A 16,062-nucleotide genomic window follows, 5' to 3' on the forward strand; every position below is an offset into this window, starting at 1 on the left:
GGACATCACAAAGTGTCCCCCAGTTTCCAGTCCTCAAGTTAAGATACACAGCCCCATTTACCAACACTGACAAATCACGCTAAAGGCCCAAGTAAAAGGTTTCAACATTTGCTTCAAAATCCGTTCTATTTTGTTGATCAGCGATGTTAAAATCGTTTGCACCCACCCCCCCTCCCCTCCCTTTCAACCGTTTTGAAACATGTTGAATCGAAGTTGAATCGATGTTGATGATGTGTTGAAACCGTTTGCTCACCGGTACCCCCAACAGTCAACATTGTTCAACAAAATCGAACGGATGTTGAAGCAAATGTTGAGGTGAAACTGCCACAGATCCGGCGTTCCCGTAACTTACAACATGGACCTCAAACTCCGTTAGTAAGTAAGAGGTATTTCTCTGCAAGTGAGGTACACGCAGTCATAAATACAAGTTCATTTGCTTCATTTACAGCCGAGATCAGTAGTGATTTAACGCTGCAGCTGAACGGTCATGAGGATGAGGATGTAGCCTGGCTTTGCCTGAAACGGCAGCAACATAACAGAACGAGTTGCAATTGAATGCTGTGAAGCCACAAACGTAGTTGTTTTGCCAGGTGGCAAGGAAATATACCAAAATGTAGTACCAAAGTGCAGAGTCCGTGCAAAGCTATCGTTCTTGCTCAGTATAGGGGGTCACGCCACGTTTTTCTTTTGGTGCAATTGTAGCAAAATACTAAAGACGTTTTTGTGCCAATGGACATCTGTGCGATTCCTGGCCTATGAGTGGATGGTAGGGTTTCAAGTGGACAGAACAGAATTTCACTTGCAATGAAATATGTAGCGATTACTTTGTCATAAGTGAAGTTCTAGATTCGAACTGTAAGTCCACATTCGACATCGCTGCCTGTAAATGATGCAAATTCGCACGAGGCCGAGGCCGAGGCTATTTCATGTGATAATTCTTTAGAGTTGTACGAAAAAAGCACAAAAGCGAATGAACATACGCTACGTTGTATTTGTTCAAGTAATTATTTGTGAAGAGCAGTGAAGACATTTAATTTGTTTTCTTTTTTGGCCAAGGTCCTCGTTTATACAGTTTCTGTTGTAAATGAATGAATTTAAAGTTGTATAATAAATCCTGCTTTTATTTTTACTTGGCTCAATTTGTGTGTTCGTTTGATTAAAATGCCATGCAACAAGAAAATACACAGAGAAACCACATACCAAACAACCCAAAAGGTAATATTTTTATAATTATGTTCAGGGGCGGATCCTGGATTTTTCTTAGGAGGGCGTGCACCACTAAGGAATGGCGTTGATGACTGGTGAGGTTTTTTCCCCAGAATATCAGTTGTATTAGAAAGCCGCAGGTCATCTCGGGTGGGGTGGGGGGGGGGGGGGGGGGACCCTACTGCCAGATATACCCCTGAGTGCTTCAGAGTGCATCCCGAGGGCATGGGCGAAGAATACAAAATTTGCAAGTGAACTGTCGAAACGACGATTTTAGCGTGCGTACACATTAGAGAGATTCAGCTTCGCGTTTACGGAAAACGATGAAGTGTGGGCTTCGAAACTCGTCTGAATTTACCTCATTTCTTTCCCGTTGGCTACAGACATCTAGAAACTTCTCAACAGAGAGAGACAAATAAGAATAAAAGAAAAGACCATCTGTGCTCAGTCATCAGGCCTTTGAATAAAAGCGAGGCTGAGGTCTGCATCAAAACAAGGTCAACCCTAGCCTCACTTTTATTCAAAGGCCTGGTAACGGAGCACAGAACTGTAAAATGGTCCATATAAAGCATATTATGCTTTTAGCAGGGGTCATATTTTTTAGAAATTATGCCAAAATTATGCTACTTTCTGAAAATTATGCTTTCTGTCACCGAAATTATGCTACTTAGATCTTGAGTAATATATAGATCACCAGTACCTTAACTCTATCAATTCTGACTTTAATGAACATTCATATAGTCCACCTTCCAGTCTTACAGTCTTTAGCATTGCAAATACGCATGTGCGCACCTCAAAAAGCCAAATGATTAACAAATGCTATCAAAATCAACCGTTTCTGGGTTCTGAATCCGGGTCAGAAAGTTTTAGCATGCTCTTGTGAATCGTTAAAAGATGAGTTAAGAATAGCGAATACTCGTTCAGAGGCTGCAGACGAGGGCTGCACCAGCAGAACCTTCATAACTGCAGAAGACCAATGGGGTAGGTTATCAGGTTGTTGGTCGCTGGAAGTACTCGAGGACGACGCCATCTTTGATCTGTGGCCTGAGGGGCCAAGCCGCCGAGCCATAAGCGTGGTGGCTTGAGGAGAGTCATGCACAGGGAAACCTGGTCTACCACCATGGGCCTTAGCACATACCTCAACATTTTCCAAAAACAATACAGAAATAAAACACAAACTGATTTATTCTAGAACTATGATGGGTCTTTTTAGTTTTCAACGCATAAAAGCTCGGATTATGCTAGCAGTGCCAAACTGAAATAAAGGCTTAAAATAATGCTCGTTTTGCTAAATTATGCTAGCACAATCTACCAAAGCCTAACGAGTATCCACGTTCTCGCGCGAACATGCCACGCTTTGAGTTTAACAACTGGGGCCAGGGGCCTGTTTCTCAAATGTCCCAATATTTTTCGCGTGCCGCAGACTCCTCTATAACCACAGTGGAGCCTCTATCTTTCACACTGGGCCTCGGAGTCAACCCTTTCCCGAGCAGAGTTGTTAATGAACGCCTCTGGTACGAGTTTCGACGTTAACAGTCCAATCAAACCAGAGCTAACTCTAACACCTTATTTCAAAATGGCCGCCATTTTATTATTCTTTTGTTTCCTCGCAAATTGGTCCCTTTTGGCCTCGCTTTCAAACGTAAAATTCCAAAGAATTTTAAACCTTGAACGATGCCAAAAGGGCCAATTTGCAATCAAACAAATTAATTCTAAAACGGCGGCCAATTTGGTATAAGGTGTAAGGCAGTACTCTTGTTTTACGTCATAATCCAACAAACACCCATCACGGTGAAATTCTCTTTTCGCGTTTCGCCGTGGAAATGACACCCGTTCTAAAAAGAAATATACTCAAGAAAGGGTTGACCCAAGGAATAAGCGTAGATAGAGGATCCAATTGATGGGCTCCTACCATACCGTTTTATAAAATAATTGGGATTTTACGCGCACTCTCATTGGTCAATAGCTGTGTTAAGGTGAGAGTATGCAAACACGGCTGCGACATCACGTATTTTCATTGGTTGTATGCTGTCAGACGCGCGTTTTGATTGGCTGGTAAGAAATATGAGCGTGTATCAAGAAAATCTGTTTCAATCAAGAATTTTCCGTCATTTGTTTCTTCATTTGTGGAATTATCGTTGAGAAATATTTTATAAAAGCAATAGGACTCCCCCTCGTGTTTAGATGAGGCTATGGAAACACGGAAAACGCCCTCTATTACTTAAATAATGATGATGCTTCAAGCTTGCTTCAAGGTTTGAAAGTAGACAATTAGTTTGACTTTCCTTGTCTCTAAAGCATATTAAACGAGTAGCTTTTCAGTATAAGTGGATCATAGTTTGACGAACTGCTTTTCGGGACTTACGAGAAACGAGCCCCCGATACGAGGAGACATCGGGAACACGAGGAGAAGGTTCTTTCCCCCGCGCCTTCTTGCTCGCTGGATTTCGCCGGCCACCGGAAAAAAGATATTCACCTTTTAAAAAACCGAGGCCAGATTATTATTATTATTATTATTCATTCGAAGTACATCTGTTTCTTACTGTACCACACGCACAGCATAATTCTGAGCCAATCCCGAGAGCCGTTGAAATATCTGCGTACTGCAAAAGAGGGAGCTTCCAGCAAGAACGGACAACGATAGTCATCCAAAGAGATTGCTTGACGTTCTTGAAATTATTCCGAGGTTATTCCAGGTTGTTCGATGGCGTGCAGTACTAATTAACGTTGAATGAACGGTTTAGAAGTTCATAGTTCATATGGATGGACCAGTCATGAAACCTGCATCTTCGAAAGCGAGAACAGTGACATCGCGCTTTATGGTAACTTTACCGTGACCCATGGGGACATTTCATTTTTTATCCGCACCCAGGCCCCTTCTACTCCCGATTCCGACTCCCTCTACTCCAGATTCCGACAGGGTCCTTCTTGACATTACAAAAAAAATGCCTTTAATGGGGAAGGGGGGAGGGTGCGGATAAAAAATGGAATGTTCCATGCACAATCTTTTGTCTTCGGTTCACAACTAAGTTTTGAATGAAACGATCTAAACTTTTGATCGGCTTTCACTTCGAAAAACGATCTGATTTGTGCGTGGTCAGGGCTGAAACGCGCGTGCTTAAGCTCCCTAATATATAAACTATGACCTCTTGCCATTGTTCTGATTGTTGATCACTGTTTTTCCAATAATCATTTCCATCTAACTTGAGGCTAGTTCTCTTTTAACTCAAGCAACTGGATTTACGCTAGGTTAGTAATAATCGCATTTTTGGGCTACAAGATAACCCAGGAATATAATTTAACTAAATCCGGGATCGAGGGGTTTATTCCACGGCTGGTTTGCTAGAAATATCAACGAAAGGCTCTTTCCATAAAGAAAACAAGAGGGTGTCAACACGTAAAATGAAAAATCTCCACTATAATCCAATCAACTCTGATCTGGTTTTGGGACACTGCAAAAAAAAAAAATATTTTGTTGTATCAGTATACACTTTTTTACAAGGGCTTTCATTTGTAAGACAGTTGAGGCCACCAAAAATATAAGTAGTTGATGAAATATGAGCGAGAGATCTGTATGAGTGTTTACAATGGCGAGCCGAAGGCAACCCATTGCAAACGCCTAGACAGACCAGACGCGAATATTTTATTGCACTTGTGAAATAAAGCAATAAATTGAATACAGTATTTAGCTCTTATTAACCTAGCAGGTGGTCTGTATGGGAGAATCTTGACCAAGGTCGTGAGTACAGACCGAACGCAGTGAGTTTGTTTTCTCATCATGCTTTTTGCCACTTCCATAAATAAATATTCGTAGAAGAAAATACTCCATATTTTTGTATTTTAGTTTGCAACCTTTTCACCGCAAAACTTTACCAGTCTAGATGCCGGTCTAGACCGGAAAATCTAGACAGCGGTCAATATGGATTTTAGCCAATCAAGTTCGGGAATTTGGTAGTTCCCAGTCCTTGTGAGACAGAGCCATATAATAAAGATCTGTATCAAAAGTAAATCAGTACTAATTAGCTGAACAGGAATTTGAATTAAAAGTCAATTCCACTGTTTAATAATTCCTAAACCCCAGTTGATTTGTATTGGGGTTTACAGAGGAGTACACGTGACTCCAATAGTACCTGCTGATTGGTCATAACACCATCTTACAAATAAAATTTAAAACCTTACCTTGTTAGCATAATGACCTTTGTCTCCACACTAAAGAGAATGTAAAAGAACACATCCACAATTATTAGAAGTTTGGGGTTTTCTCTGAAATGTTCAAGCTTTTGCCATTTTGGCTAACACAGACGCACAAGCCTTCTTGAAGATAATAAAATTTCAATGTTAGGCAGGGCTTATCAAGGTGGGTTATAGACTAGAATGGCGCGTTGTGTGTGTAGGGAGGCTCGGAATACTAAATGTGCATGCTTGAGAGGGAGAAAGTACAACGCAAGTGAGAATGTCGGATGGTAGCACTGAAAAATATTATTGGGACATCAGCTCACTAGGACAGTGATCATTTATTCGCAAATCACCTCCTTGATCAATTTGCATGATAATGAACGTCCACGGTTGTGTGTATGTGTGGTTTGTGATCCTGAATTCTTGTTTCTCAGTGTATCTAAATTCCCTGATAATGCCATAGATCGGATTAAAGTAAACTGTTGTCAAAAGTAGCCCAAGACCTCACTCGAACAGTTTATTAATTTTGTTATTCTTGGCAATATTTAAGTAAATTATTTTCCGGATGACCATTAGGCCATTTAAGCCCCTGGCTTTGCCTCTTTACCTTAACTTGTCGGAAAATAATAATAAAAGAATGAAAAGAAAGAAACTAATCCATCAATAATTGACCTTCTTCGAGTGATTAAGTGATTCAATGCATTGATAATGTCCTGAGGGGCACGCTTGGTCATGTTTGACCATACACTGTCTGACTTTAAACAAAAAAATTCCACATACCTTGTAACAGGTCACAGTTTCCAGGGGTCTTCGCATTGGTCGTTCATGTTCTGTGTTTATTTGATTTGTGGTTGGAACAATGTTTATGTTGGACTGATTTCCAAGGTTCTGTTGACAAAATGAATGGGATTTTTTAACGCTGGTTTTCACTAGCGACGCAAGCACAAGCATACGAAGCTTATGCTGGTGAAAACGAACGTCAACATAAGCATCAAATCAATCACAGCAACAACCATTTTGTTCCAATGCCTCAGACGCAGGGAATCTGGAACGAGTGCTTTAATTGGCTAGATGCAACAAATTTCCTTTTGCTTATGCTGCGTTTCGTTTTCACACAACGCAAGCGAACGTGAGCATAAGCGCAAGCACAAGGAAAAGGAAAAATTCTGATCCTTGTGCTGGCGCTTATGCTTGCGTCAAACCCCGTTTTCATGGTGAAATAAGCACTCTTATGCTTGTGCTTGTGCTTGCGTCGCTAGTGAAAACCAGCCTTAACATTTTTGCCCAAGTTGTGGTCCAATTCTGATGATGCTCAGAAGTTCAACAAGTCATGGGCTACAGAAACAAGGAAAAGACAAATTAATTTCAATAAAATTAATTATTATTGACGCGACCATTGGACCTGCCCAGCTACAGTCACTGATTGACAGTATTGAAAAACGAAACTGCAAATTGGAATTTGAATGTCTGCATGTTAATGAAAGGTACAATAAAGATAAGGTAGAAATAATATAATAATACTTATGGTGGAAATTATAGCCTTGCAGTCCACAAACATAAACTAATGTTACACGTTCATGTAAGAGCCAGAAGAGAATATAACATATTCAACAACATATTCATGGAACATACCTTAAAATTCTCTTTGTGAGGATTGGAAGGGCAGCTTGATGCTTTATGACCAGGTAGACTGCAGTAGTGACAAACGATGTTCACCATTGACTTCTTTTCATTTGTTTCATCTTTTACTGGGAGTTCAAACCGTGGACTGTAGAAAAGTCAATCAGTGCAAAAGACAGCATTGTGAGTGACCAAGGAGCAAGCAAGTCAGGGGCCACGGAGAGGGAGCTGAGAGTTGCTTCTCCTAAACCTGTCACTCCTCCCCTAAAACTTCTGTGATCTGTACTAAAACGTAGCCCCCAGTTTCAAACATACTCTGTGGCCCCTGTAAGTTCACCAGCTGGAATTGATAACATGATTGACGTATACCTTACAGGGTTAGTGTCACCATCTACATGTAGCAGTTGCAAGTCTTTACGTCCTTCACTGTTGTTTTAAGGTGGCTCAAACCGGTTTCAATAATTTGGAGGGAATGTGTTATTACAAAGATTAACGCTAGCAACACTGTTTCACTTAATGGCAATGTTATGGTACCATATGAAACATCATACAATACATATACAGTTTATCTCAAAAACGAACTTGGTGACCCCCATTTTTTATTGAAGTGATTAGCAAGCTAAGATGAAACTCTCTGCAAAGTTTAAAAAAAATCTCTGCAGCGGATTCAGAGCCACCTTAAAAATTTTCAATTGTGAAGGTGGCTATGGATCTGCTACAGAGAATTTTTTAAACTTTGCAGAAAGTTTTATCCTAGTGTTCTAATCACTCTCCAGCAATAAAAAAGGGGGGTCACCAAGTTTGTTTTTGATATAAGCATTTAAACACAAAATATAGGCTGTTTTTAAGATGACTCTTTTGTTGCCATGGTAACCCATCATGTCACATTAATGAATGCATCTTGTTAAGCACCTATTGGTGTTTCATATGACATCATAACATTATCATTAAGTGAAAAACCTTAGTAGATTTAATCCTTCCAAATACTACATTTGTTGAAAGTGTTAAAACTGGTTTGAGCCTCCTTAACGGCCCACAGATGGATATTTCCCGCATTGCTAAGGAAATGAAATGTTACTTCCGGTGACTGACATCATCATATCATGAGCTGACAAGAAAACCCACTCATAAGCAAAAGTCACCACACGAACTTTTGTTTCCATTGAAGGTTTTTTCTTGCCCTTCCTCACCGTCGTTCTCAGATTAACTGCTCATGCGTAAACGAACTGACTTCCGGTTTAAGGAAAAGCTAAATTTCCGGTGGTCTTGCTTTTTTTTTTTTTTTAAATGGCACGTTTCACCCCCAAATACAGAATATAGCAAAGCATTGATTTTTTGAAATCATCTTTTTTGAAAAAGTTATGGGTATTTCAGTATCGTTTATGTCTTTAAAAAGAATATTTTTCAAAATAAAAACAAAACCATGCTTGGCTGGATGCAAAACGAATACAAATTATCAAACCACCGATTAAATACCCAAATTGCGTAGCACCGAGACAAATTTAGAGTTTTCTTTTATTGGTCACATGACCATGGGCATGGCATGATGATGTCAGTTAGGGTCATTGGCTTACAAAAGTTGGAAAATGACCAAAATAATGCCAAATTCTCTCAAATTACTTAAACATTACATCCTTAGCAACGCACCCCAAAAAATACGTCAGTAGGCCCTTAAACGGTCTCAGGTAAAAAAAAAAAAAAAAGAGAACCTACTGTAAGGCAGAACCAGACAATGTCAAAAAACAGTTTATACACAGAATATACTTGTTCATACCTATAGTAATAGCAGAATCATTTTCCAAAATATAATAAAATACCATAAACAACTTTTAAAAACATTTTGCAGAATACACATCTTGCTGATTATTTATTAACCTCTTAGTACTATCTGAAACAAGATTCTAAATTAAATCTAGAAATTATTTTATACAATCCCTTTGGGCTCCTGGAGCCATTTCAACCACAGACAAGACACAAATATAAACAATGTACATTTTGTAAACATTGATTAGCTGAGGAATAAAGAACCACTGTAGAATTTTCGGTAATGCTCAGATTTGCCTAAAATTAAATTCAATCAAAAATATAAAATAGTATTCGTAAAAAGTTGACATTACAAGTATCTTTAAGTTCAAATTCACATTGCAACGTCCACTTGCAACTAAAGATGACTGATGGCCGATCAAAATGCATATTGCAGAATAAAATCTTGTCATTTTTTAATGAATACTATGGTATATGTAGTTTGTTTGCTGTTATCAAGACCATTTGAGAATAAAATTTTAAAATATTTTGTCCTCTATAAGTTCTTCATTTTTTCTTAGAATGATACCCATTGTGCTGTCCTTCTACAAGTTGCCCAAATTTAGACAAATCCAAGTAAAAGAGAAAAACTGGTACCGGTACCTAACATTCTATAAAGGCGCCCTCAAAGGCAATGCCTCGACATTCAACATACGTTTTTCGTAAACCTTACCAACTGACACAAAACAAAGACCAGCTATTTGTCCTTAAAACACTTTAAGTAATGAGCGTTTTAGCAATCTTGTCCCCCCAAGACACAAGGCCTCTTACAATCTTGTATACTTTCACCTTGCCACGTTTTCGCACTGACCATTATAAAAGATCTTTTATCCCAGCAATGAGCAAATATATTAATTCGTTGTTTTAAGTACATTTCGCACCGATGAATATATTTTTAGTCTTAGATTTTTAAGCTTTTAGTTAGATTCATTAATTGTCATTCTTATCCAACTTGTAAATAGTCTTATAATTATTGTTATAATAGTTAATTCATTCTTTGTAAATAATTACGCAATTCAGCCTACTGGCTGCTACGTTTTTATTGTCAATAAACTGTCAAACTGTCAAACAACTGTCCTTTAAGTTTTCATGCATTCACCACTGGGACTGAGACTTGAAAGATGTTTACTCTGTCGAACACCAGACGATTTTACTCAACAATGAGTAGTGGTTCAGGACTCAACAGGTTAAATAGCTAAAAAAAACTATTTACTGTACATACTGTATGTGTTTACACTTGGGGCCCTCTGGACAAAATCCACACATATAATTGAGACAAATCACTCTTCTGACATGCCGATGCCTGCAGCTTGGGCCTGAAGCAGGGAGAAAGAAAAATATTAATTAACATGAAAAAAAAACCAAAGTTTAGTTTAGTTTACTTGATCCAGTGTTTAGTGCACTGGATTTTAATGTGCACATGTATGTTTTTTGACTGCTAGTTCAATTTGTTTTTGAACTGGTACAAAATAGTTTGAACTGGAACAAAATATTTAAACTGGTACAATTTTAATTGTACTGGTTTATTTTCATCAACTGTCTAAAAAAGGGATTTTCCTTTTTTGGGGGTCTTCGTGTAGTTAGAAAACAGGGGATTAGTTTTTTGGGGGTCTAAAAAAGAAGACAGCTTGTAAACATGCCATTTTGCAAAATGAGTAATTTCATTTCAAGATAAATCGAAGTTTATTAATATTGTAACAGTACAAAATAATAACAACATTGTTTTTAACATTAAATTATTGTAATGTGGTTACTTTCCGGTAGTTATATACTGCTCTTGTTACTTGAAAATCTGAGAGACAAATTTTGTAATAAACAAATTGCCAAAATGACTTATTAAAATAATCAATATCACTGTTTTTTCGTTACAAAAAGTAGTCCCACTATATGAGAAGCAAAAAAGGGTTTAGCTCTAAGGAAGAGCTAACACTCAAAACGTCAGAGTGAGGACAATGTGCGACCCAGCGAGCCATGGCTGCAAGTCAGGCAAGCCAACAGGGCAAGCTATGTGAGTCAACATGCAAGTCACACTGTGACAGTTATTGAAAGCTAACCATTTTTAAATAAGTGCTTAGACTTACATGTATATAGAGGATATTACGTGGCTGCGCGGAGGTACAAAATTTCTCTTGAAATACTAACTCATTTCACGAAAGGCATCGAAAGGCACGATTTTCATACGTAACCATAGCAATAGAGATCTTTTGACGTGTGAAAATAACATGTTATCTTCACATGTGAAGATATCATGTTTTCATGCGAAAGCTCACTTGGTATTTCTTGATGTTTATATAATAAAAATTATTACATCCTGGGGAATGACCTCTGCATTGTTTGTATTAGTCCAGTCAATATCATGTTTGGTAACAAAATAATAGCTACAGTTACTGTAACAGCCTAAATTTCAAAAGAAAATGTGTGGTGAATTCTTAATTAATTTATTAATTATTTAAATTTTTAATTCAGTTGATAACATCAAATTCTCATCATTAGTAAGATGAAAGGCAGTATTCCAGGTTTCACTCTTCACATCAACTCAATCTTTTCTTCTTTCTTCTGTCTTAATTAATACAAGTTAAATTAAAAAGGAAAAGCCAGTTTGAGCAATCGAACAAGTGAAAATCATCAACATTTTGTCTTAGCAAAAATATGCCATACATACTGTAGAAGAGTGAACTCTCAGACTTTTGCAATGCAGCAGGTAAAACTAACCATGTTTGCAGAATCCTCTGTCGTACCAAGGACAGTCTTTAATTTTAGATTCTGGATCAATGTGAAGATACTGGCATTCCTTGTTGCTACATTCCCCTGAAATTAAAGCAAGGACATGAAGTCAGAGCCCAAGATAATTGAATGAGGTTAGGCACAAGAAAATTGCAATGATTTCGGCTGCACAGGTCCCTACAGTATTTCATTATGCATGCAGGACATGATATTGGTTTCTTGAAACAGTAAGTAAGGACCTGTGGAAATCTTGCCAGAAAATCCTCAAGAGACTGTTACATTGAACACTGGAAAGACCTTCACAAACTTTAATTACATGTACATTATTATTACTGTACATAGCAGTTGACTCAAAGCTGAGGTCTTCCCTAAATCCATACAAGCATATTTTTCCTTTACGGGATGTAACACAATGCCGCAGCTAAAAGACACCCCCAAAGTTGGCTGTGAAAGAGTCAGACTAATAACAAATTAATGTATATTGACACAGGTTGATCCTGAACTGCAGATATACAATAGCAAATGACTGAAATCATTGTAAAAATGACAAGCTCAAAGAAAAATGAAATAACAAGCCTCCTCTGACTAGTCTTTAAAATTATTGCTTTCTAATAAATATTAATCCTGTGAATGTCTTGATCAGGGTACTGCAGACAACAACAGCAATCCTACTGCAGCATATAAAGCTTTAAAGTACACAACCCTTTAGAGCGGTTTTCAATTGAGTGTTGAAAGTAATTCACAAATTGCTTTGGTTTGCATTACTTCTCTTAGTGATTGGTTGAAAGTTCTTGCGCCATTTTTTCAACCAATCAGAAGTTAAACCAAAACCAATCATGGCTCACTCGTGCACATTTTCTCACGCTTTGTGTCGGCTACATGTAATTACTTCGAGTTTTGATTGGTTTACTGGATAGTTTCCGTCCTTTTTGATTAGCCAAAGTAATTACTTTGGTTTTGGTTTTATGACACTCGATCGAAACTTGCTCTATCAACTAGACTGTACAATTATATTGTTACTTACATGTACATGCAGGTCCATTAACAAAAATTAATAATATTATTGTTTTATCCCTTTCCCTCCTACAAGGGAATTTTACTCTGTCAAACACCAGATGATTTTACTCTTCAATGGGGAACTACATGTACGTACTTAGAGGCTGCCTGAAATCAAAAACTTCAACCCTTTGCCTCTTAAAGTGGATGTAGAGGTTATTAACCTTATTAACCCAATGACACCTGAACCACCCTCAATGACAAGTACCGTATTTACCCGTGTATAAGTCGACCTTTTATGGCCTCAAAAGAAGCTCCAAAAATCGCCCTCGACTTAAACACGGGTCAAAGATTTTGAGCAAAGTTCCTGCTAATTAAGTAATTTATTCAAAATTGACATCATAATGTTGTCTTGGGCACAACAAACGCAGTGGACAAAAGAATGACAAAAGACTTCAAAATGAATGTACCGTATATAAGCAATTCCAGTTGAAATGAAAAAGGATTTGTCCAAATCTAAATGTTGAAGATACTCACAAGCACAAATATGAAACAGACACTGGAAATTTTCGTTTTCCAAAGGCGGAAAGCTCTAAAATTAAAGGCATTTCTGTTTCTTCAAATAAACTCGATTGTTCAACGGCTTAGTAACCTGGTGCAATACCTCGTGTTTGCGTGCAAGCATCGTCACTCGTGCTGCGTGAAAATGCTGGTTGGTAATGATTGTTTTTTTATTCTTTATACAAACCTGGCTGATTTAAATGCTTTTGCAAACTTCGTATTGTTTGGTTTATGAGTTTTGTTTTGTTTATCATGTGACCCATTACAAGTGAAGGAGCAATTAAACCTTGCACATTTTCGCATTGTTCGCAAGTTATTTTCAAAGATTGACTCCTGCTTCGTGATGTTGTGCTTATCCTCTAAAGCTCTTTATCATTGAAGAACGAAACAGGTTAGTTTGAGGTTTACATGTTCGATTTTCTGAGAACTTTTTCGAAACTCAAGGACAAAATGCTCGCATATACAATGTACATGTACAACAACTGCTGAACCACAAAACTATTAGGCGCTAATGAGGCCCTGAGTTTTTTGTGTATCCACACTTCCAGAAATCGAAGAATACAAGATTAGTGTCCCAGTAACATAATGATTTTAACAAAGAAATTAAGAAATTGCTTTTTTTGCCATCAAAAATGGGAGGTCGACTTATACACGGGATCGACTTATACATGGGTAAATACGGTAAACTTGTTCAAATGATGGATAGCGCTATCCACCTGATAAATCACTATCCAGCGGATAGAGCAGTTTTCAATCGAGTGTAGTAAAACCAAAACCAAAACCAAAGTAATTACTTTGGCCAATCAAAAAGGTCGGAGACAATCCAGTTAACCAATCAAAACTCGAAGTAATTACACTTAGCCGACACAAAGCGCGGGAAAATGTGCACGCGCAAGCCACGATTGGTTTTTGTTTCACTTCTGATTGGTTGAGAAAGTGGCGCGAGAGCTTTGAACCAATCACTGAGTGAAGTAATCATAAACCAAAGTAATTCACTAATTACTTTCGACACTCAATTGAAAACCACTCTAAACACTAGCAAAACCAATTGAGTTATCCAGTGGATAGTGATTTATCCGGCGGATAGTGCTATCCATCGCTTGAACAACTGGGGCCAGGTGTATATAAGAGACAATATTGTTTAAATTGTCCAGATAATTGCAAGGATCACTTCAATCTTTCATCAATAACCTGCACTTCAAATACACATTTCTTTCATTCGCATAAATTTAAATCAAGTTGGTTTCTGTGGGGTCCCCAATAATTGGTCCCCTGGGGCTACATGTAAATCCCTTGTCACTGGCATAAAGACAAGTACCACTACTCTTCCTAGTCTCTACTTTACACCTGCAGTTTTTCAGGTGAATTTGATTAAATAGCCAGATGGATACTAATGTACACTCACCAAACTTGGAATAAAAGTAGCACTCCGGCATCTTTGTCATGTCGTATTCATGAAGAAACTCACATTGATCACCCTTTTTGCACAGCCCTCTCAACCAGTGTTTACATACCACAGTCTTTTCCCCTTTGGTGTGTCGAAAGGGACACAATGGCCCCCTGTTACACACGTTCCTCATGAAATATTCGCAGACAGCTGCACCAGACTCTGTGGGACAAGAACAGGGAAGAAGAAAACACGACAAGAACAAGCAAAATTTGTCATTTAAATCAAAAAATAGCTGAATCCTGCAAAAAAAATTTTTTTCATAGAAAAACAGAAATTGTAAAGTTGTTCTCGGAAAAATTTAATGTTTTGCGTATTGTTCTTTCAATCTCAGCTGGTACACTTGTATTAAAGCTGGCTGTCATTTAGTACTGTAGGCATGTAGTGGCTTCAAAAGTCTAAGTTGGTTCTGTTATTTAGCCTTTTGGGAGCGACTTCAAAATACCCGGTCACAATTACATGACATGGAACGCTTGCTTCCGTAGTCCCGCGGTCATGTTGTAATCATTAAATTCAAAAAAAGATTATTTTATGGCTCATTGAATGTTAGGCTAGTAAATATATCGCTCCCGCACTCCCGCAGTGGAAAAAAGAAAAGAATATTAAATGGGTCTAGAAATAATGCTCCTGCAGTCCTATAGTCCCACAGTGGAAAAAAAAAAGAATATTAAATGGATGTAGAACCAGTGCTCCCGTAGTCCTGGTCTCCCGTAGTAGAAAAAAATGAATATTAATTGGATCTACAACAAGTGCTCCCACAGTCCCACAGTTCTCCAGTGGAAAAAAATTAGGCCTAATTAGGTTAGAAGAAAAGTATCCTAAACATTCATAACAGCTAACCTTAGGCCTAATTAGGCCTAAAGAAAAGTTTTTAGGCCTAAGATTAGCTATTATGAATGTTTAGGATGCTTCTAAAGTATTTTTCTTTTCTTTCCATATGCAAATATTTATTGACTGCAGGACTACGGGAGCAGGCATTTAATGTCACGCAATCGTGGCCAGGTATTCTGAAGTTTAGCCGCCTTTTGTTTTCGATTTAAGGCTGCAAGATAAACACATTGACGTTCAGAAATAGCTGAGAATTCTGCAGCCACTCAAAACACTGATTAGCGAGCAGGCTCTCAGACTCCTCGCTGTCCCAGGGAGAGAAAGACAGCCTGCACGCGTCCATTAGAATTCCGAATGCCGCCTTCCTGATAATTAACGTTATCTCAAGTGTTGAAAGCTAACAGCCGGGCTAGAATGGTACTATCCATTCCCGGGAAGGGAAGAGGTTGCACACCAACTTGATTGTACAGCTGGATCTCGATCTCGAACTTTAAATCTGCCACACTTGCGACGATTTCTTCCATTTTGACGCGGAAAAACAGCAGAGCGCTTTGTAAAGGTAACTGAAAATTCAACCAGCCGCCAACAACCACTGCATTCAGTTCGAATTTTCAAGACGATATTCACATGTACTTTTCTGTTCTGTCAAAAAAAAGATGGCCGCTGATATCATACAGGCCAGGCTGCATAGCATTTTCATA

General features: G+C 38.2%; 1 protein-coding gene and 1 long non-coding RNA gene across 2 annotated transcripts in view; both read right to left on the bottom strand.

Moving 5' to 3' along the window:
- LOC138014389 (uncharacterized) overlaps positions 1-4,453 on the bottom strand; it is a 201,700-nt gene extending 197,247 nt beyond the window's left edge. The window contains exon 1 of the long non-coding RNA XR_011125308.1: positions 4,353-4,453. This is a non-coding gene — a long non-coding RNA (uncharacterized lncRNA). The remainder of the gene's footprint in view (positions 1-4,352) is intronic.
- A 60-nt stretch (positions 4,454-4,513) lies between these two features.
- LOC138014385 (cleavage and polyadenylation specificity factor subunit 4-like) lies at positions 4,514-16,021 on the bottom strand. Its single transcript, XM_068861446.1, has 8 exons — positions 15,783-16,021; positions 14,492-14,695; positions 11,518-11,613; positions 10,028-10,121; positions 7,015-7,150; positions 6,163-6,270; positions 5,386-5,415; positions 4,514-4,658 (listed from the first exon to the last, which is right to left on the bottom strand). The coding sequence occupies exons 1-8, from the start codon at positions 15,883-15,885 to the stop codon at positions 4,623-4,625; spliced, it is 807 nt and encodes a 268-aa protein (XP_068717547.1). The 5' UTR covers positions 15,886-16,021; the 3' UTR covers positions 4,514-4,622.
- Between the last annotated feature and the right edge of the window lie 41 nt (positions 16,022-16,062).

Source organism: Montipora capricornis, chromosome 8 (genome assembly GCF_036669925.1).
Source record: "Montipora capricornis isolate CH-2021 chromosome 8, ASM3666992v2, whole genome shotgun sequence".
In the NCBI taxonomy this organism is placed as follows: Eukaryota; Metazoa; Cnidaria; class Anthozoa; order Scleractinia; family Acroporidae; genus Montipora; species Montipora capricornis.

Excerpts from the sequence above, each read along its gene's own strand:
- LOC138014385 (XM_068861446.1), bottom strand. The coding sequence starts at position 15,885 with ATGGAAGAAATCGTCGCAAGTGTGGCAGATTTAAAGTTCGAGATCGAG. Across the intron at positions 14,696-15,782 it reads TCCCTTCCCGGGAATGGATA|AGTCTGGTGCAGCTGTCTGC; the intron begins GTACCATTCTAG and ends CTTGTCCCACAG. Across the intron at positions 11,614-14,491 it reads CTACTTTTATTCCAAGTTTG|GGGAATGTAGCAACAAGGAA; the intron begins GTGAGTGTACAT and ends CTTTAATTTCAG.